This window comes from Hemitrygon akajei, chromosome 18 (assembly GCF_048418815.1).
Source record: "Hemitrygon akajei chromosome 18, sHemAka1.3, whole genome shotgun sequence".
In the NCBI taxonomy this organism is placed as follows: Eukaryota; Metazoa; Chordata; class Chondrichthyes; order Myliobatiformes; family Dasyatidae; genus Hemitrygon; species Hemitrygon akajei.
The window spans coordinates 36926754-36950790 of record NC_133141.1 but is presented as its reverse complement, the minus strand read 5'-3'; the positions used below and the strand labels follow the sequence as shown (position 1 = coordinate 36950790).

The following is a 24037-nucleotide window of genomic DNA, read 5'->3' as shown; positions in this document are numbered from 1 at the left end:
GTATTCAGTATTACTGGAAAAATAAAACATCTAACATTTGATTTCCCACTGCACAGTTTACGTTCAGAGATTACGCAACATCTCTGGGGTTAATGTTTCAAGTTATGCTACATTGGCTTTGATGAAAAGTTATTGATTTGAAACGCTAACTCTCTGATTCTTTCTCTACAGCTGCTGCCTATCTGATGAACATTTGTCACCTTAACACCTAAGTTACCAGGTCTGTTATCTTTGTTGTTTGAGGAACCTTGTTGAATGCAAATTGGCTGCCCATGATAATCACAGTATTGACAGTACCTGCTTAGAAAGTGTTTTATCAATTTTAACACATTTTTATTAAAATGTCATTATTGCAAATCATTTCTTCCGAGAGAGGAAAACTGAATAATGGAAAAGAATGCTTAGTCAGTTTGATAACCCAGTAATTACTCATTCAGTGGTAGGTGTTTTAATACACAAACAAAAAGAAGCATAGTTTAAAGAAAAGCTATCAGGAAAATGCCTGCAGGCTTAGACCATTCAGCTCATCCAGTCTTCTAATGGCTGATTTCTTATCCCACTCAACCCCATTCCCCTGCCTTCTCCATGTAATCTTTGATGTCTTTACTTAGCAAGAACCTATCAACCTCTGCTTTAAATATACCCAATGACTTGGCAACCACAGCCCTCTGAATTCCACAAATAAATTCCTCCTCATTTGTTTTAAAGTGATGTCCCTCTGGTCCTAGACTCCTCCACTATAGGAAATATCCTCTCCACATTCACTCTGCCTCGGCCATTCAATATTTGATTGGTTTCAATGAGATCCCTCCCTTCCCCCCCCCCCCCCCACCCCAATTCTCTAGTGAGTTGTCAAGCACTCTTCATAACCCTTTCATTTCTGGGCTCATGCCAGATCATGTGTGCCGATGTTTGTTTAGGGAACTCAGTTTGAAAACAATATAGTTTCTCCTTAACACCTGACTCGGTCACCATGATCCCCAATGGTTCAATGACTCCTGTGGCTCAACAAGTGTCCACGTGAGAAGGTTGAGTTTGAGTCCAGTTCCCACAATCTGATCACCAACTCTGGAGTGCATTACTGAGAAAGTGGTGCACTGGCCAGAGGGAAAGGGAACAGCCAACCTGCTGTCTGGTGGATGTAACAAACCCACTGTTTTATGGGAAGATAAGCACAAGGGTTGACAACGATCTCTTGGCCTTAAACTACATTGAAGAATATCAGTAAAGAAGGAATATGGTATGCTTGCCTTTAATCGAGACAAGTCAGAAAGTCGTGTTGCAAATGTATAAAACATTGTTTAAGCCAGATTTGAGGTATGGTGTGTACTTCGAGTCACCACACATGGAGGCTTTGGAGAACGTGCAGAGGACATTCATTGGAATATTGACTGGACCAGAGAATATTAGTAGGAGTTTAACAACCTTGGATAGTTTTCTCTGGAGTTTCAGGAGCTGAGGGAAAAAGTGATGGAGTATAATATTATGAGAAGCATAGATTGTCTTTTAGCCAGTCTGGAAATGTCAAATATTATAAAGCACAAGAGGGATAAAGTTTGAGGGTGATGTGCAAAGTAAGTTTTTCTACAGAGTTTTAGGTGCCTGGAATGGGCTGCTGGTTGGAGGGGACATGGGAGTTGTAGAAGCAGATACAATCGGTGGTCTGCGATCAGCACGAGAGATCATTCATTGGTGACGCAGCACGAGAATTAAAGAGCTTTGGTGCTTTTGGCTCTTTTTGGCGGGCTGCAATCAGCATGGGGCCAATAATAAGAAGGGAGGTGTAAGTGGAGCGGATGTTGTGTGAGTGGACACTGTTAGAGCGGCCAGACATGGACTCAACTGGCATAGGTGAGGACTGGTGGAGTAAGTTTCAAATAAGGTTTTTTTTGTCAGCACATAGGTAGTGCACTGAGAATGGGTACTGATTTTGTGGTATGGTCCTTGGGTGAGATGTGAGAACTCTAGGAGATCTCCTGTCCCTTTGATAACTCCACCTGCATGAAGTGCATTGAGCTGGAGCTCCGTAGGGACCAGGAACAGGAGCTACAGCTCGATGACCTTTGGCTCATACCAGAAAATTAGGTGATAGATAAGAGCTACAGGGAGGTAGTCACACCGAAGATGCAGGTGGCAGATACCTGGGTGACCATCAGGAGAGGTAAAGAGAAGGAAGGAGAATAGACAGCTATTGTAGAGTGCCCCTGTGGCCGTTCCCCTCAATAATAAACAAACCACTATACATATTGTTGGGGTAAGGGGGTGGGGGAGATGACCTACCAGAGGGAAGACCCATTGATTCTAGCTCTATTGCTCAGAAGGGAAGGGGGGGAAAGAAGAGGAGAGCAGTAGTGATAAGGGATTCCATAACTAGAGGAGCAGAAAGCAGAGACACCAGATGGTACGTTGCCTCCCAGGTGCCAGGGTCTGTGGTGTCTCAGATCGAGTCCACTGCATTCTAAAGGGGGAGGGTGAACAGTCAGAGGTCTTGGTATGGTATTGATACCAATTACATAGGTAGGGAAAGCGAGGAGGTCCTGAAGAGAGAATATAAGGAGTTTGGTAGAAAGCTGAAAAGCTGGACTTCAGGGTGTTAATCTCTGGATTGCTGCCTGTGCCATGCGCCAGTGAGGGAATGAATAATTGGCAGATGAATGCATGGCTGAAGAATTGGTATAGGGGACAGTGCTTCAGATTTCTGTATCATTGGGATCTCTTCTGGGGAAAGTTTGACCTGTAAAACAAGGGACGGGTTAGACCTGAACCCGAAAGGGACCATCCCTGAGTCGTGGCTGAAAGAAGATCATAGTTGGGAGCTTAAGATCCATTGTATCAAAAGGACAGGCAGGTAGGCAGAGGGATTGGGGAGGTTCTGTCACTAAAAAATGAAATCAAATCCTTAGAAAGAGGTGACATAGGATCGGAAGATGTAGAATGCTTGTGGGTAGAATCAAACTCCAAGGGTAAAAAGACTCTGATGGGAGTTATATACAAGCATCCTGTAGCCAGGATGTGGGCTACAAATTACAACAGGGCATAGAAAAGTAATGTAAAAAGGGTAATGTTGTGATAATCGTGGGGGATTTCAATATGCAGGTAGACTGGGAAAAATCAGGATGGTGCTGGATCCCAAGAGGGGGAATTTGTAGAATGCTAATGGGTAAGGGGACAGCAATTCTGGATTGGGTGTTGTGTAATGAAACCATTTGATTAGGGAGCTTAAAGTAAAGGGACCTTAGGAGGCAGTGATCATAATATGATAGAATTCACCCTGCAGTTTGAGAAGAAGTTAAAACCAGACATATCAGTATTACAGTGCAGTAAAGGGAATTACAGAGGAATGAGAGAGAAGCTGGCCAAAGTTGATTGGAAGAGGACACTATCGGGGATAACGGCAAGAGCAGCAATAGCTGGAGTTTCTGGGGGAAATTCTGAATGCACAAGATAGATTCATTCCAAAGATGGAAAAGTATTCTGAAGGGAGGAGGAGAAAACTGAGAGATATTGGTCATAGGTGGGCAGATTTGGCGTCATGGTTGACACAGACGTCATTTGGGCCTATTCCTGTGCTGTAGTGTGCTAACTGATTGTGGTCCATGGTGATCAAATCGCTTGCCATGTTTCTTGCACTGAAGCAATGACTACACATCACAAGCACTAAACTGATTGTTAAGACACCTGAGAAAATGTTGAAATGTGAACAGGCTCAAGCAATGTGTGTGTTTCTTTAATAAACAGCAATGCAATGCTGAATGAAGGTTTCTTCTCTGATACCTTAGGACTCACTTCTCCTTTTACTAAGGATGTACAGTATACTATTATACTCTATCAGCCAGGCAAGACTTGGTTCATCCAGGTTTTGTGAAAAGAGAATTTTTAGTTCTAAGGTACTTTGGAGAGTCTTCACAGCTTGATTGGAACAGCAGCAGTGAATACACAATTCAAGCAATGGAGTGTACTAAATAACACTCAATTGGTACACACAACAATGCAGAAGTAAAACCCCCAACAGACCGAATTTGTTTTGAGTTTGTCGACACTTCTAAGTCAATTTTTGCAAATCACAAGTCAAACCACAATGATAAATAAGGATGACGAAAATTCAGTAACATATACACTTTGCACCTACAAAAGTACTTCTCTGTATAAAAAGCACATGAAACCATTACAGAGGATGATATCAACAGAAAATACTTTGCATTGGTTTTGGATCTGAAATTCAGCAAAACCAAAACATCTTTATCTTTACTATATACGTAGCAGAACTACTTATTGTGAACCTTACAAGGATGTTCTTGTTTCCATTGTACGGTATAATGGGCGCTAAAGGTTTAGATCATCTGATGTCTTGCCACTTTTAGGCAGCAATGCTGTGAAATACTGAAGCAACTGTAGATGAGCTAATAATTCCGATGCTATGGCTGAGTTATTAATTCCATTCAAATATTTGAGCAGTCCACAAAAATTAAACTAAGCACTAAGTTTAGAAGGCGTTTCTCACCCTCTATTAGGATGGTTAAATATATATAAATGATTATAGAGCAACAGTCATACAGAACAAAGGCAGGCCCTTTGGCCCTTCAAATCCATGAAACCAAACACCTATTTACATAGCTCTTACACTAATGCCTTTCTTTATTCTTCTCACACTTTCATCATCTTCTCCACTCTCTTACACAGTAGGGTTAATTTTGAGTGGTCAATTAACCCGTCAACCTGCATGCCTTAAGGATTGGGGATGGGGGTGGGGGGGGGTTGAAACCAGAGACACGTGAGTCACAGGGAAATGGAATTGGGTTTACTGCCACGTACTGAAGTACACTGAAAATCTTATCTTGCATACTGTTCCTACATATCAATTAATTACACAGCGCATTGAGGCAGTACACTTAAAACAATAACAATGCAGAGCAAGTGCAAGTAAATAAGGTGCAAAGTCATAACAAGGTAGAGTGTGAAGTCAACAGAGTCCATTTTATTATAATAGGGAACGATTTAAGATGTTGTCTTTCAAGCTGGTGGCATGCCCTTTTTAAACATTTGTATCTTCTGCCTTATTAGAAGAGGGGGGAAGAGTGAACGAGTCTAGAGTGGGTAGGGTCATTGATTGTGTTGGCTGTTTTGCCGAGACAGCAAGATTTATGGAGAAGATCCATGGAGGGGCAGCTGGTTTCCACGAGCTGAGCCCTATGTCCACAGCTCTCTGCAACTTCCACACAGAGATCCTCAGAAGTCATGATTTATTTTATTTTGAGAAGCAGTGCAGAGCAGGCCCTTGCGGCCCAACGAGCCGCGCCAGCCAGCAACCCACCTATTTACCACTGGCATAAACACAGAGCAATTTACATTGACCAATTAACCTATTAACTGGTATGTCTTTGGAATGTGGGCGGAAACCAGACCTCCTGGAGGAATCAGACATGGGGAGAATGTACAAACTTCTTACAGGCGGCGTCAGAATTGAAATCGAAATTCCGACGCCCCAAGCTGTAATAGTGTCGTGCTAACCGTTACACTGCCGTGGGGCCCATCTCCGGAGCTGTGCAGAGCTTTACTAGTGCGGTTATGCTGCTCCTTAGAAAATGTTTCAGCCCATAAAATGGAAGTGCAGACGGGGACTATTTTGAAACATATACCTGTTGAGCCTTTATGAGAATGAACTTTGAAAGTTAAGAAAAGAGAGTCTCTGAAATGGTCAGGTTGCAAGTTCTTTAATCACGTATAGTGCTCACAAGGAACACAAGGTCTGTCAGTGAGTAAGTTTTAGAATTGGCTGCCTGACGCTGGTGTGAATGAAATATCATTGACTTAAGCCAAATGCAGATTAACACCTGCTCTGTATCTTACCCCGATCACAATTTCAGGGGATTTTGCCAAACAGCCTCTTAGAATATTAGAATATATCAAAATTAAAAGAACATGCATGAAGTCCAGCATGAACTTCAATGCTCAACTGGGCAAAAAGTGATGCAAGACAAATAAGGAAATATAAATAAGAAATTTAAATTATTATTCCATCACCGTGTCTCTTTGGCATTGACCGGCACCATGGTTAGTGACTCCCCTAACAACATTCTTGAAGTTATCATTGACCAAAAAAATTTAACTAAATCAATCCAATTTAGCTACAAGGGCAGGCCAAGTGACTCACCTCTTGACATGCTGAGGCATTCCTGCCCTCTACACGTTACAGCACTCAAGTCTGAAGAAATCCTCTCCACCTTTCTAGATGAGTGAAAGTTCCATCTAAAAGCACATCTGGTAGCTTTTACACTTTACTCTGCAATTGTTATTGTTCTATTTTATTCAATGCACTGTGTAATTTAATCTGTATGAACAGTATGCAGGACAAGTTGTCATTGTATCTTAGTACATGAGACAGTAATAAACCAATACCAATACCAACATCAATAACATTCAACATCATACAGATCCATTACTGTGAAAAATCGCAAACCCCATGCTGACAAGCTGTGGCAAACGGTGCCTACAGTCTACAAGATTAATTGCAGTAAATTGTCAAAACTTCTGTAATATTACTTCCTAATTCAGGGTTCCCACCAGCTAGAAGGACAAGGCCACGTTTTTAATCACATACCATTCTGACGTACAAATATCACTTTCTTTACCATCACTGGATCTAATTCATGGAACTCCTTGTCGACAATATTGTGGAAGTCAATAGGCCAACTACAGCTGTTGGAAGATGCTAATTTGCCATATCTGTCTCATTAGAAATTATATGTGGGCGTTAACTGGTCTTTACACGGAAATCTTACAATCAAAGTCATGTAACAACCTGAAAGTCTACAATTCTAATAAATAATCTTTTCACAAGCTGTACAAGGAAAACGGGAAATTGGAACAGTACAGCTCCGCAAACCCCCAAATATAGCGGCTATTATGAATGTTGAGAAATAATTTTTATAAATTAACTGAGGATAATATGAAAATGTTTCAAAGCTTAGTGTTCAAGTTAGGCTGATACCACAGATGAGAAAGCAATATCGTTTGATTTGAATTCCAGATTGTGGTTCTACATTTGGTTTCCTCAAAGTTTCTTTAGTGATGTCTGAATCTTTTAGGAAACATTTCTTGCTGGGTCGTTCCTCTGTCTTGTTACCACACTCTGTAACTTGTAGTGTAATCTCAGGGATAGAAAACAAAAGTTACAAGCTTCCAGAGAGAGAAAAATAGCACAATCCATACTATTCCTTTTCATCTACCTCAGAGCAGAAGAAACACTCTTAGAGTATTGAACTAATAGATCTATCTCTAGCAATGAGTTTACAAGTCTCAGCTTCAGCAAAGGGAGGTTCCCCACAAGGACGTACAAATTTCAGTTGCACCAATGAATAATTTGTAATAACCTCACTACATTGATGACATTCTGACACATTCCAAAACATGAATGTATTTACTACTTCAAAGCATTATAGCAATGGCTTCAATCTATCATCAATCATGAACCCCAATTGTCCATTTTCCATGTATTATTTTTACTTCTATTTAGATAAAGAATTCCATACAAATTGCAGGTAAAACAGAATTTGGTATCTTTCGATGGATAGGTGACTTATCCATAATGTTATGTGACAAATGCATGCATCTTGTTTCAATGAAAACTGGGCACGTTTGTGTTCCTGCTGATTCTCCCCTGCATGCGCATTTAAGTACATTTCTGTCAGTTTGCTTAGCTGCCTCTCAAACACATCACATATGCCTACATAGTTCTGCGTTTGCCTGCTCTCATCACGATGCCCACCTTTATTCAGATTCCTACATCTTATTCTGGACTAGGTTTAGGCCAACCAATTAGCCCCTGTGCTTGGGATTATAGCTCCAGGCCAGTTATGAAGCACAGGAGATCCCAAAGGTGTAAACCCTGTGGTCCGAGAAACATCAACAATCAGCAGTGGTGTTACTCCATATTTATTTCCATGAACTTGCTCTCCAAAACAGTAAGTGAGTAAAGTTGTTCAATGCCACGGGGAGAAGGCAAGAGAATGGGGTTGAGAAGGAAAATAAATCAGCCATGATCAAATGTGCAACAGACTCAACGGCCCAAATGGCCTAATTCTGCTAGTAGGTCTTATCACCTTATGTGACTTCATGAATGGCAATTGGTAGTTGGTTTATTCATGTCATGTATATCAAGATACTATGAAAAGCTTTAGTTTGCGCTACCATCCACACAGATCATTCCATACGCAAGTCTATTCACTAAATTACATCAGAGAATTGTGACAACAGAGTTTTCAAACTATCTATCAATTGTAATGTCGCAGCTGAAGCTGTTGTATGAGATGATCGGTAGCATTTTTCAAGAAAATGTAATAATCACCATTCACATATACCTTGAATGTTCTCAAATGACACAACACTGCACTGGCAGTCGGCACACCAAACCTGAGGTACTAACGCAAATGACAAGAGCGCGTCTAAAATGATTGCTTAAAAGAAGGTGCTTAAAGGAGACAAAACCGTTGGGGAGGAAATTCCGGAGCATGGGACCTGTGCAGTAGAAGGCACAGCTGCCAATTCCACAGGGATTCAAGTACTCAAGGACTGGAAGAGCAGAAACCACGGGCAGTGCTGGAGGTTTCAGCTCTAAGGTTGGTAGGCCACTTACAGGTTTTCCTGATGAAGGATCTCAGCCCAAATCATCAACTGTATAAATGCCGTCTGACCCGATGAGTTTCTGTGACATTTTGTGTGTTGCTCTGGATTTTCGGCATCTGCAGAATCTCGTGTTTATGAATGATTTTCCTGATCTGTGGAGAGGATTCCTGGGAAATATTTTGTTTATTATCTTCATAAATTAACAGGGAGTAAGATGACACAAGTGCAAGGACTTAACTTACAGATGATACAAATTTAAATGTAAAGTAGTTGGCAGGGTATAAAAAGTCCAAGATAGGAACAGGTGGATTTGAATAAACATGAGGCAGGATGCAACTCAATGCGGAAAAAAACCATGTGGTTCAGAAGGAAACAAAATTACACAGTGGCCACTTTATTAGGTACACCTCTACAGCTACTTGTTGCAAATATCTAATCAGCCAATCATATGGCGGTAACTCAGTGCATAACAGCATGGAGACGTGGTCAAGAAGTTCAGTTGTTCAGACCAAATATCAAAATGGGGGAAGAAATGGAATCTAGGTGACTTTGACTGTGAAATGATTGCGGGTTCCAGATGGAATGGCTTGAATATTTCAGAAATTGCTAATCTTCTGGGATTTTCACGCACAACAGTCTCTAGAGTTTACAGAGAATAGTGTGAAAAATGCAAAAAAAAAATCCAGTAAGCAGCAGCTCTCTGGGTGAAAACACCTTGTTAACGAGAGAGGTCGGGAGGATGGCCAAAACGGGTTCAAGCTGACAGTAACTCAAGTAACCACGTTGAAATGTTGCAACAATGGTGTGCAGAAAAGCATCTCTGAATGCACAACACATTGAACCTACAGCAGCAGAAGACCATGAACGTACACTCAGTGGCCACTTTATTATATACCTCCTGTACCTCATACCTATGTAATTAGATCTGGAATTTAAAGTCTAACCTTAACAGTGGTAACCATGAAGCTACTGGATTGTCATAAGAAAAAAACCTATTAGCTTCAATAATGTCACTACCAAAGAACAAGTACCACGTCACATAAAACAGTGATAATAAACCTGATTCTGATTTTGGGGTGTTAGGAACAGATGGTTGGTGCTCTAACACATTCTGGCCTCAACACCCACAGGCTAAATGCTGACAGCCCTAGCATTGCAAAATAACATCAGAAATGAAATGTTATTGAACTGAATCAAGCGACTGTTTCTTTCTCCACAGATACTGCCCGACTTGCTGTGTATTTCCCCACATTCTCTCCTTTTTATTTCACATTTCCATAATCTTGCGGAACCTTGGCCCCTTCGTTCTGATGCCGCCAAAACCAAAGGGTGCCTCCATGGCCAGCTGACCACCACCTCATCGGAACTGCAAAGTATTTGTTCTCTGTGCCGTCCATTAATTTGTGTTAGTTCTACACTAATCCCATTTAACACCCCCATGCTCTCAGTACCCAACCCTAGATCGTAGCACTTGGAGCGATATATAAAAGCTAATGAAACTACCAAAGTGCTAGAGGAAATCAGCAGGTCAGGCAGCATCTATGGAGGGAAGTAAACAGTTGACATTTTGGAGCCATGACTTTGCTGATGAAGGGTCTCGGTTTGAAACATCAACTGTTGTCTGACTTGCATTTTGCATCTCTTACCAAGCTGCATGTCTTTGAGACCGGGGCACCCAGAGGAAACCCGAGTGGAGAACCTACAGACAGCACCCAAAGCATTAGCACCTGTCCAACGTGTGACATTCTTCACAATCCTAATTTAACAATACAGGTAACTAAATGAATTAAGCACCTTGCCTCTCTATGAGGATGTCCCTGCCTTCCTCCCACAGAAATCGGTCTGCCAGGGTCATTCATCATGGAAGCAGGTCCTTCTGCTCAGAATCAGAATCAAGTTTATTATCACTGACATGTCAAGAAACTTGTCGTTTAGTGGCAGTGGTACAGTGCAATACATAAAATATGTTATATATTACAAAGGATTCAAGATTGTTTATTGTCGTTCATCAGCAACGTCAGCAAGTGTAAAGGGGAACAAAATGATTGTTAATTAGGATCCAAGGCAGTATAAACACACAACAAAGGTAAAGAACACAGTTAAAAAACACTATAAATATAAAAGTGATCCCACAAAGCACGGTGTACAAGTAACTGCTATATAATGTACTGTGTGTGTATATACACACACGCACATTTTATCTTCTCAAATAAAATACAGCTTTTCAAGATAAGTTCTTGCTCTGTAACTCATTCCTCTTTTTAACTTATTTTTGCAGAGTTGACAGATTGTTACTTAGTCTTTTATCAGCACTAAGGACTTTCTCTGATGTGGTAATGTTGCCGATAGCTGCAGTTTTGAAGATTGCAGCATGTAAATACCAATGTAAGTGGATATGAGGTGTTGAGGTTGAGTGACCTGAATAATATGTAGTACAGCACTTTCTCCCTGGATCTGACCCTTCGCTTCCCATCCAACCCTCTCCTACCACCCCTCCAACTGCCTCCTATCAGAAACAGAGCCGACATCTATAAGCATCTCTCCAATCCTTGTGTCTGTCAAAGAAGTCATTCTATGTGTACGAACCAAAGCTCATCTTGGTCTTGACAAATCAGGTGTCTATGAAACTATCAGTTATTTTCACAGCAGATCAAGGATCATGAAGCCATTCACTTGGAATAAATGCACAGAACCTTTGCCCTCTCTTGACATGAGTGTCCAAGATTGTTTCACAGCGTACGTGGGATAGGAATGGGAAGTGGGGGAAGGGAGGAAGCAATAGAAATCAGGGCCTCAGAACAACCCCCCCACCACCTCAACCACGATTATCCAGAACAGTAAGTTTATAAATATGCACATCCATAAAATAATGTGTGCGCGCTTGGTGATTTTTGTTTCACCGTCTGACCACTGTGGCAGCTGTACTTGGCAGTTTTTGTCAAAGAAATAGATATCTTCAAAAACTTTTCATGACCAAGGGACTTTTCACTCTAAAAACCGGGGCTTGAACAGGTGAAGTAAAAGTGATCAAGCACTTCTGTGCTAAACTGTGATTTTCTAATGTTCAGAAAATGTGTTCCCTCATTTTCCATCTCCGGCTGGTGAGGTAACAATTATCCCTACGGTTGCAGGTGGGCGCTTCGATTTGCTCGTCACAAGGGTCTCGGTCTGAACATTGGCCGTTTGCTCCTCTCCACAGATGCTGCCTGACCTGCTGAGTTTCTGCAGCATTTTGTGTGTGTTAACAAATCCAAAGTTTAGCTTCAGGCACCTGCTCATATTTAGCAGCTGTGGCATTATACAGTTTACTTTTAACTTGAGTCGTAAATGCATCTTATTATTTGTGTTATATGTACTGTGCACCTTGGTCTGGTGGTATGCATGAATTGAATGACAATAAACTTGAACCTGAATTTAGAAATTACTATGCAGGGTAGCTATTCCCTCTTGGGGAATATCCAGAGCCCAGTGATCTATCCCTAAGCTGACATGTAATTTTACATCCTGTATGAAATGCTGTATTTTTTAAAAATTTTGAACCATTTATTGAAGTGATCTGATACAATACTGCCGATAATCCCTGTCACCCATTAGTAGGTCACTGAAAACAAGTATCAAGCATTGATTACAATTAAAGGACATGGATATAAAATTAGGATTGAAAGACAATTAAAATTACAAGAAAAAAATTTGCACACTCACCAAGATTTAGGAATTTTCTTGCTTGAGAAATAGCACATAGAGCACACCTCAATTTATTTTATCTATTCCATTTTACCCTCCAAACTGTTGTGTAATGTGTGGCTTCTAAACCAACCATTATCAAATACTGTACTGAAAGACACCATAGTCATACGTTGTCATTTGAAATCTTGCCTTTCTAAAGCGGAATTTATTTCCTATTTGTTGCAGCTTGAGGAAATGTTGCTAAGAAGCTGGGTCTCATCTCGCTCCAGGGCCAAGTGTTCCGTGGCTCATTGAACAGGTTTATAAACATGTCCTCTGACAGCACAGGGGTAACACAGAGTTCAGCTACTCCCAGAACACCAGGATGCGCTACAAATGAGCTGGTGAACGTCTCAGTGAGGCCAAGAGAAGGCACGTCCTTTAACACTCAAAACTGAAAAACAATCGTAAAGTTTTCTCCAGCAAAACATGATCTCACTCACACTTTCATTCATAAACAACACACAAAAGAGTTTGAGTAGCAAGAGATAAAAGGAGAAGTGGAACAAAGCTGGCAGTGCAGAGGAGACATCCTGAAATGAGCAGAAACCACTGCAAGTAGACAGCTTCTCAAAAGGCAGCTTGAACATTTAAAAAATCAAAGGACTTATCCAAAATGTTAACTATACTTCCTGCTAAGGTATGACACATGAAAATTATCACGTTTCAGCGTAAAACCTCCCATTGCAAATCTGCTCCCTTTTAAGAAGTATTTTCTGGGTGTAAATTGTCCCAACAAATTAAGGTGTGCATTTATCTGGAGCTAATGGTGCACAATAAGCAAGACATGACACATGTTAAGCATGGTCACTGTACATTAGATGCTATAAATATAACATGGAGGAGTGGTTCGGATCCTGATACTGCAATAATCATGTACACATAATTAAAATGGCTCCTTGCCTACCACACACACACACACACCAACAGTGCACAGACTAATAGGTTGTAATGAGAAAATGGCTGCAGGCTTCCTGTACATGAAGACCTTTAATGGCATTTAATTAATATTTGGGTAGGCTGGCCTAACAGGTGCTGAGTTAACGAAAAATCCAATGGGCCTGCTTCTTGAACATGCATGCGTATTTCAATTTGTTGCTTGTATGAGTGTTGATATGAAAGTGATTATAGTAAAAACCCGAAGTAAATTTATTATCAAAGTATGTATGCGTCACCATATATTACCCTGAGATTCATTTTCTTGCAGAAATTCACAGTAGACCTATTTGCAGGAGTAGTCAAAAAAATAGTTTAAAGATAATATTTACAATTGCAAACAATTTGTTCTCATTACCGGTGTTGGGTGTCTAATTTACTCTATTTTCAATAGCAAACCAAAAAAAAGTTTACTTTAAATAAAAGTCCAAATATACACTTAGTGACCAATTTATTAGGTGCACCTGCACACTTGCTCATTAATGCAAATATCTAAACAGTCAATATCATGTGGCAGCAACTCAATGCATAAAAGCATGCAGACATGGTCAAGAGATTCAGTTGTTGTTCAGACCAAACATTAGAATGGGGAAGAAATGTGATCTAAGTGACGTTTGACTGTGAAATGGTTGTTGGTGTGAGACGGGTTGGTTTGACTGTCTCTGAAACTGCCGATCTCACACACAACAGTCCCTAGAGTTTACAGAGAATAGTGTGAAAATAAAAAAAAACATTTAGTAAAGAGCAGTTCTGTGGGTGAAAATGCCTTGTTCAAGCTGACAGGATGGCGACAGTATCTCATATAGCCACGTGTTACAACAGTGGTGTGCAGAGGAGCATCTCTGAATGCACAACACATTGAACCTTGAAGTGGACGGGCTACAGCAGCAGAAGACCATGAGCATACACTCGGTGCCCACTTCATTCGGAACAGGAGGTACCTAATAAAGTGGCCATGGAATGTATATGGGAAAACTTTACAATATATAATTTCACTGTACATGAGTATGATGCAAAAGCATTGATAAATATCACTGAAAAATTATAAGTTGCAATAATCACTTAAGATATTATGTAAATTTTGCGCCATCATTCCGTCTGGTAAAAATGGGAGGGAATAAATTTTCCAAAATGCCATTATTAATAATCACTCATGATATTACATAATTGAGAGCGGTCCTGAAGAAGCATCCCTGACTAGTGCTCAACTACAGTATTACGGCCAGAGCAACAGTTGGTGAATTTGCACTCAGCACCCTTTAGTGCTACTGGGCAGTTCCTTCCTGTTATAACCCACCCAGTGAATCTGGCCAAAAATTGGCTATGTGTAAATGTTGGCTCATTTGTTAAGGCCTGCTAGCTCGCCAAATCCTACAACAATACTTCACAATGTATTGCTTAAGTGGACACAGCGGATTCCATTACCTGTAAAGACCACCCCAGTACTGAGCACATTTACAAGGAGCACTGCCACAAAAAAGCAGCATCCATCGACGAGGACCTGCACCATCCAGGCCATGCTCTCGTCCCTCGCTATTACCATCAGGCAAAAGGTACAGGAGCCTTAGGTCCCACACCACCGGGTTCAGGAACGTCAATGCCCTACAAATACCAGGCTGCTGAACCAGTGTGAATAACTTCACTCACCTCAATGCTGAACTGATTCCACAATCTACAGACTCACTTTCAAGGATTCTGCAACTCGTGTTCTCAGCATTTCTTTTATTTGCAGAATTTGTCTTTTGATTGGTTGGCTGTCAGTCTTTGTTTTTATATATATATATATTTTGGCAAATTGTCTTGTATTTCTTTATTTTCCTGTTAATGCTTACAAGAAAATGAATCTCAGTGTAGTACATGAGGACATGATGACATATACTAAACTTTGATAATAAATTTAATAATGATAATGACTTGATAATGATTTAGATATTGGATTTTCCTGATCTTAAGTGATGCAGACATCGTAGATCATACAATGCCCCTTTAATCTCTAAATAAATTGATCATTCAAAAACACATGTTGAATAGACATGCTTTTATGCTGCCAGTTATGCTTCCACTGTAAAAAAAATTCAAACAAATATTACACCTTCGAACACCTTTGTGACCTCCTGGGACTGCTCTGTTAGTCCAAATAATTTATTGAGAGCAGGACCTCCTGGTCCAAATAGCTTGTTACAACACCATAAATTCTATGTAATTCAATGAAAAAGAGGCAGTTAATCATAATGTAACTGGAAAGTACATTGAATTAAATAATGCTCTTCGATGGCAAGCAGAAATTTAAGGGTTTCACATCCAACTCACTGCTTTTGTGGATACCTTTAGCCACCATTTTGTGCATAGCAAGATGCAACTCACTGCAATGATAACCTGCTTCTATCTGTAGGCCAGAACATCGTGCACACTAAACTGCCTCTCCTAGACTTTCCGTGGAATGCAAACACCCACCCGAACCATGACCAAACCATGCAGATCAGATGGTTCATGGTGCGCCTTTTTAGAGTAAATTAAATGTTTGAAGCAAACTTGCTGTATAGGGTAGAGTTTGCAATGTTTAAAATACTATCATACATCGAACAGACATGAACTCTGTGAACAATACACGAGGGAAGCGTCTCCTTGAGGAGGAATGAAGTTTATTCATATCGATAGCTACTTGTGGCCATGGTTAACTACAGGTAGAAAACTGAATTCCTCCTCATCTCTGCTCTAAATGGATGTCCCTCTATTCTGAGGCTGGGCCTTCTGGTCCTAGACTCACCCACTATAGGAAACCATCTCTCTACATCCACTCTATGTAGGCCTTTCAATATTCAATGAGACTCCCTCTCATTCTTCTAAACTCCTGCAAGTTCAGGCCCAGAGCTGACTCACGCTGCCTCATAAATTAACCCTTTCATTCCCAGAATCATTTTCTAGACCCTCTCTTTTCTTAGAAAGCTGGGTTGATTTCAATTAGCATACTTTGCCTTTTAAGTGTAAGGTTCTTAACTTAGAGACAGATGAAGCTGACAGGACTTGCAAAGGATGGGCACAGAGTAGGCACCATCCACAACACTCCAATAATGGAAAACAGAGTGTGAAATGGGAGCAAAAGTGCATTACAGCATGAAATGTGTAATCATCTAGGCTGATCCAATGCAAAATTGGTTTAAAACAAAACCAGAAGGCACCAATATTGCATGTAATTCTCTGTGAAAAATGTCAGGTTTGCTTATTAAATGAGCAAAATGTATATTAGAATATTGGGAACTAAAAAGTTACATAACTAAAACGTTTTTTGCCTAGGATGCACAAAAATGCCAGTTCAAACGGAGATATTTGAAAGGGCACTATCTTTTGAAAGAGTATGTTGTGAACAGAGTATTTTTTTTACTTTTGGGCGGCTATGAATAAATTGGGCGATTTCTTTTAAGAGCAGAGAATTAAAATAAACACCCACACTTTTAAGAAAATATGATCTCAGTTCAATGAATCATCTCCTGGTTACTCATTTCAACTGGGTCTGATCTGATGCTGGCTGTGGTAGACAGAAGGGAGATTTGCTTTTTAGAAACAATTCCATACCATTTAACCCTGTTCCTTGCTTTATTTCAAATGCACACTGTCCCTTGGAAATTCAAGTAGCTCTCCCCCGCCAACCAAATTACCCCCGCCCCTTTTACTCAGTTGGAGGCGCAGTAGTTGGCGGTTATTGCAGTTTTCTGCAGAAACAATTTGACTACGCTGCTGTACACGGAGTCTCTCTGTCGACTTGTGGTTTCTGATATTTATTTCCGTAAAAATGAAGATGAAAGAACACAGTTAGGTTAAACACACATATGGCGAATGCAACTCGCTGAGACCTCTGCAAAATGAAAACAGCACAAGGAATTCCTATAGAGTATGTTAACACACATGCACCTAGATGTACGGAGAGGAAAACTCACAGGATGAGAATAGAAATAAATCTCTCTCTCTCTCTCTATTTATCATACATTAAACATCAGCTAGAGACAAATTGAGGAAATAATAAACAGGAAATATGCAGAGGGAGATGGAGCGAGGGAGAGATCGTGAATAAAGAAAAGCGCACTTCGGACAGAGAGCTGAAAAAACAGAAAATAAAATAACCCACCCTTACGGGAGAAAGGAAATGTAGGCGATACCAACTCAAGTGAGAGAACAGAGGAAGGAGACAAAGGTGGAGAGGGAAACTGAGTCAGGGAGCATGGGTGCGGAGAATATATAAATATCGACACACAAAGGCAAAATTAGGCATGAAGAGAAAATATATTCTTAGATGAAAGGAGAGGGAGAAAGTAAGCGGCTGACTACTGCAATCGCAAGTGGTTTAATTTCTCTCCCAAAGGTGTTTGAAAGGGTAACTTCACACATATTCTAAATGAGGAGGTGGTCACTTTTGACAGCCTCGTCTTCGCCCTTGTATGTTTTTGTTCAATGGGTTGATTCCACTGCAAATATTGCCATGGAGAAATTTACAAAAAATCAAACCTTAATTAGAAATGGAAGTGGTCATAACGACAGTGTATTCTTCTGCTGCACTTTCCTCTAAACTGAGTTGCTTGGGTTGATTGAATGTAACAACGCAATATTGTAATTAAGTAGTCCAAAAATCCCTCAGATTGTAGCCAAGCAGTAACTATTTCACTGAAAATCTGTACCATAGCAGTTTAGGGAGAAAAGTATTTATTTTCATTTTATGCATTTGCACGTTAACAGGTACACCTCCCAAAAAGATGGTTTTCATATTAGGGGGGGGGGTTATTTCTTGCAATTGAATCCCTTTCCTAAATCACAACTAACTAGGATTTCAAATACCATCTCCTGTGTTTCCTAATAATTTAATAACAATATCTTATGGAGCACTTTTCATAAAAACAATGAAGTTCAAAGTGCTTTGCAATGGGATAAAGCGCAAACATGAAAACAAAAGACAAAATGATGTAGTTCAATGCAAGGTTAAATAAACAGGCTTTGAGCTGTAGTTTAAAATTGACTGAGTCTGCATCCCTTCTAGTTTTAGGTATTGAGTGCCACAGTTTAGGAGCTTAGTTTAAAAAAGATGACCTGCCAATTTTGTTCGTTGAGTTAACCCATTCTACCGACACAATTACAAAAAGAATTGGACTCTCCTTCCTTTCTTATCAGAGAGGGGAATGCACCAGGACTCCCTCCCAACCTCGATTAACCTGCCCAGCTATACGTTTGATGTTTGACGAGGACAGAACCGAACTGGGTTGAGGTAGCCATCTCCCCTTTTGCTTTGGAAGACCTGGTTGCACACGAGACACGGTTACTTAACAAGTGGAGAGCATCTGTGGAAAGAGAGTTAATATTTCAGATTGGACTCCAACGTTAATATCTCTCTCTCTCCAGAGATGCTGCCTGACCTGTTGGATGCTTCCAGCACTTACTGTTTTAATCGCAGAGTTGCAGCATCTGGTTTTTTTTTCCACAGTATCATTTTGCCTTGATTCGCTGAATATACCTGGGAGAATAGACTGGCAGACTTGAAAAGTGTACTGTGAATTTACAATTGTATAGTTCTGCTGAACAATACTCAGTTACAGCATGATTGAGCAAGTATTGGTGAACTCTAGCCTCCAAGTCCCCAATTCTTCACCGGTGGGGGTTGTGAGGTCTGACTGCTATGGTTAGCTATCATCAATTCCATTGACAAACACAATCATCAACGTTGGAGCAGGCGAACCAGATACAACGCGCCAAAGCAATGCAGCTGGTAGGAATTTCTCGTTATTTCCTTCAAGTTAAGGCCAATGTTCCTAACTCTTGTTGAAACGCCTCTGTGTATCGTCCACCACCTCTTCCTCAGTACACAACTTCCCCTGAATCTTGCACTGATCTAATAGTCACTTGGCAGTCAATCTCAAACGCATGGCTAGACCACATAATGAGCAGATTGACCGCTGAACATGTACGAACACACACTCAGGCTAATAACACTTTGCAACCTTCAAGTTCACTCAGACGTCCGCCCGACCTGACAATGGCGGAACCTGGTGGAATTTAAAACTGCTGGTACGGATTTGCCTTACAACCCCGGCTGACCTTTGTACTGTTCTCTTACTACAGATAAGAAGTCACCGACCTTTAACGTTCTCTCTCTCTCCACAGATACTGTCTGACCCGTTGAATATTTTCAGTATGTTCTTACTTGTATTTCATACTTCCACCAAGTTTTTTTTGCTCTTTGAATCTTCAGATTCGTACATACTGTGTATGTATCACGGCAAAAAAAATAGTTTTGGAACTAGCTTCCCTTAAACTTTAAAATTATCCTCGATCGCAAGAAATTCGCTGGCGCTGTAATCCCAAGTAACAGGTGTGTATTCAGAGGCCACTTTCCCCTCCCTACATCGAGCAGATCGCATGAGAAACCAGAACAGAATGAGAGGCCACCTGCACCCAGCCGTAGAAATAAACGGTTTTGTAAAAGTTTGAATATGTTTCAGACTCGGAGGAGGCAGGGCAGACTGGAGGTTGGGGGATCTACGTCGCCGGGAAGAGTCGCTGTAAGCACTCAAACCACCAATCTTTTTTTAAAAAAATACTTGGCGCTTCAGCAGGGTGGTCGAATTGCGTACTATCTCCGCGCAGTTATTCACCCTGCCTGTCTGAGCATTCTAAATCTGCGCAGTGAATTGAAAAGGTATAGTTTTCAATCCAGCTTTTCTCCAAACGGGCCGTTTCCAACACCGGTGGATGGAAACCCTTGGCACTATTTTGAAGAGCGGTACAATTACCCCAGAGTCCTGGTCAACATTGTCCCAAGCATCACCAAAACGTTTCTTATTGTGGGGTTTGTTTCATTCACAGCTATCGTTTCTATTAAGGATAAGCGGAAGAGCGAATGATTCTGAAGCAATCTCTTTCACCAAACATACTGCATCACACCCCTGACACTTCGATCTGATCTGAATTTTTTACCAGCTAACTAAAGTGAAGCTGTTCTGATGGCGTTCCCTGTTCCCGAAATTCCCACTTTAATCTAAGGGGCAACCTGCAGGGTTCAAAACTTTCCTAGCGTTGGAGAACGGGTTGAAGACTAATGGCTATCTTGACATCGGTTAACCCGCTTTGTAACGCACTGGCCTGCAGTAAGTCCCGCGTTAATAGAAACCTCAGTGTAGAAACTCTTGTGCAAGGGGGAGGGAAATTATTTTTGAAAGGAAGGGTGTGCATAACGCTCGCCAAAAATACAACCCGGAAACTAGCAAATTCTGACGGGACCGGTGCCAGAACAAACTTTAAACCAAAATATACTTTTTTTAAAACCCGAGTTTTCTTATCCACATGTAATTTAGAGAGAGAGAAAAACTCTTATAATGTAAAAGCGGAAAGAGATTTTCATGTTTGGAAACCGCACACACACGGTGTAATTCTGAAACTGGAGCTTTGGTTTAGATCATTTCTCGTTTAACCTCAGGTGATTCTTAAAAGTAATTGGAAGGAGCGTTTCTAATAAGTACGGGGACAATGAAGCTCCAGGAATCAGCGTGAACAGTTTCCAAGTCTTTCCTGAAATCTAGTCTGTTTGAAACAGCCATCTCCAAATGACATTTCCCTCACTGGAAGTAGCTTGTATTTCTAATTAATCAATTTCATCTGCAGTTTTTATTTAAACGCTCTCTGGTCAATTCAGTATTTAATCTATTATTTCCCCTAGACACCACAACGGTCTCGCTCTGAGGGTGAAAGGGCGTCCGACGTCAGTTTACCCACCTGCCTTGTTTGGTGATGATCATCTCCGTCTGATGCTTGTGAAATTTAGTCCAGAGCTGGTAGTTGCACAGCATAATCTGCACTTTGCCAGATACCTGCAGCCCCGGCACAGAGCAGAGGGAAGTCCGCTGGAAGGAGTGAGCATAGGGAGCAGAGAAGGAATCGGTGCCCGTCGCGTAAACCTCTGTTCCCGGCGTCGGGTAGCTCGGCGCTCCGGGGACCTGCGATCTATTGGCAGTATAAGGACAGTTAGGCAGTGCCGGTGTCAAATACCTGCTGGAGTTACCTACAGCGATTCCGGTGGTTGAAATGTGCTGGCTCGGATATGGGAGAGGGACAGAGTCCGGGGTGCTCTGACACTGGTCTCCCATTAAAAAGAACCTGTCCTGCATTCCATATCTGAGCTCTTGGTAGTCTTGCATCGGTTTATTCCTCTCGGCTTCTTTGTTGAAGTTCTCGCTGGACTCTGGCTGGTTCAACATAGTGATGGGAAAGTTGGAGCCGGAGTCTGGAGTCGATCCTCCCATGGACTGAACAGAGAAAGGGAAGGAAAAAATGTAAACTTTAAAAAAAAAACAACTGATCAAAGTTTCTGGGTGCTACTGTAACGCGAGATAATGCCCATCAAGGTGTCTAAAAACTCTTGACTAGGTCTTTCAGGTACCAGCTCCTATTAAACATTACACTCTGCTGCCCCGGGCTCTTTCTACACGATTCGTTCTGCGCTCTTGGTAGTCATAGCAGCGTGCGTCTCATTGGTTTAGCGTCACTCGCAGAGAGGACGCTGATTTGCCTAAACCCCGCCCACGACGGGCGAAAGGAAATCTCGGTTGTACCGAAGGCAGGAGTTGGAAAAATATGTGGCAAGAATTTAAGAATATTTTTATATAAAGCATTACCCCGAAAATGCTTGCAGTGTCACATTGAAAAGCGAAATGAGGTTTAGCTCACTGTACGTAATTGGACAAGTGATTGAAGAGGACCGAGTTGTAAGAATATGGGGATTATGTATAGCGGGTCAAAATTGGGCAAGTCTTAAATAGTTGGCGCAAACATTTTGGGCCGAATGGTCAACTACCCTTTATAAATTGGTTCTTATTAAAAGGATTGCATGTCAGATAAGCATCTGAACGTAATCCCAGCCCAGAATTTTTGAGATTTCAGTTTTACTTTAACCAGGCATGAATCATTTCGCTTATTCCGTCCAATATTCCGCATCCTTTTTTTGATTTTAGATACTGAAATATTTAAATCAATTTTGTACACCGGGTACTGGCGATTAATTGAATAAATTTTATAATTTCTGGATTTTAATTCAGAAAAAAATACAGGAGTGAATGTTGAAAATGCCATCTTACATTTTGAATGGGATAACATTAGCAGTGAAAATAAATCGAGGCATACAAAAGCGGGGAATCATCCTTTCCTGGAGAAGGTGTCTAAATCGGGGGAGGGGCGCGGGGAAACAAAGCGACAACCAAAAAGTGCCCGAAAATATTTTTTAAAAACACCATGCAGTTGCTGGAAATCTGAAATAAAAAACAGGAAATGCTGGAATCATTCAGTAAATCAGGCAGCATCTATGGAAAGAAAATACAGAGTTGGCATTGAAGGTTGAAAAGCTGATTCAGAATGACCAAAAAAGAATTTATAATTTTACTTATAAGTTTTGAGATTGTCTGCTTGCAGATCTGGGTAAATGAACTTCCTTCTAAACCCACTTCCCCGTTAACTCATACAAGAATCACCTTTACAAATTACGGTATAGTCAACAGCATATTTGTAGATTATTCGAAACGTATTTATTATCAATAGGGGGAGAAAACGAGTAATGAGGTTATATAAGTTATATAATGCGGCATCCTAAACAAATTATGTCTCAACCATGAGAAAAAATGACTTAAATGAAGATTACGATGAAACATTTTTTTCGTTGTATTTTGTGTGAATGTGGAACTGAAATGCAGATCTCTCCCGATGTCTCCAGTAAGAGCATTGCCAGCCGTGTTCCGCAGCCAGCCGTGAATTGCAGACGGTTTCTGAGATTGTGTACTGGGAATCAGACAGATTTCCTCCTGCACGCTTTATATCATTAGCCCCTTGATTAAGTGTGAACGTTCAAGAATCATCTTGAAACTTGTTCCATTGTGACAGATCTTCCCAAGTTGCACTTTACAAAGCAGGCAACTAAAAAGACATTATCTTATCGCAGAGACCATCTTGAACGTCATAGCAGTTACAACATTAACGATACTTCCATTTAAAACAACAATGATTTAATAGTCTCACACGGATCGGAGTAAGCTTACACAAAGGTAGATGATTTAATAAACAGTGGACAAAAACGGTAACATATTTATAAAACAGACTAGTTATTTTTAACAATTACCTTAAGACAGCCAAGAAATATATTGAGGATGAATACTTATAGTAAACCAATAATATTAATAACTTATTTATAGAGCACTTTTCATACATATAACGTAGCTCGAAGTGTTTTACAATGGGATAGAGTGCAAATGAAAATTAAAATTTAAAATTAAAATAAACGTGAAAATGAAAGGCAAAAAGATGTTAGTTAAAAGCAAAGTTAAATAAATAGGTCTTGAGCTGGCTTTTAAAAGTGTTAACTTTATGCTTATTAATTATATAAATATATAGTCTTTGGTTTATATATGAACTGGTCTACTAGCGGGGGTGGGGATTAGGGTTTAAGTTACATATGACTGGGAAATAGAATTATCCATATTGAATCCACAATGTTACATGTTTAAAAACACCGTTCTTGCCCCCTCGGTAGCATTTCTTTTTAGTTTGTAGGGGATCTAACCTGGTCCCTCCTCCAGCATTCTGTGTGTGTTGCTTGGATTTCCAGCATCTCCAGGATTTTCTCGTGTTGGGGATCTGTTGATTTGAATATCTCTGGGATGATTCACAATCAGGTTGAATATCACTGACATATGTTGTGAAATCAGCTTTTTGTGGTAGCCCTACATGTATA

At 40.6% G+C, this 24037-nt stretch overlaps 1 protein-coding gene across 1 annotated transcript in view; it reads right to left on the bottom strand.

The window, feature by feature from the left end:
• Nucleotides 1-21719, bottom strand: part of tbx21 (T-box transcription factor 21) — a 37831-nt gene extending 16112 nt beyond the window's left edge. Inside the window, exon 1 of the mRNA XM_073071408.1 lies at nt 21037-21719. Within this exon, the coding sequence (XP_072927509.1) occupies nt 21037-21563 (527 nt within the window). The 5' untranslated portion in view covers nt 21564-21719. The remainder of the gene's footprint in view (nt 1-21036) is intronic.
• Between the last annotated feature and the right edge of the window lie 2318 nt (nt 21720-24037).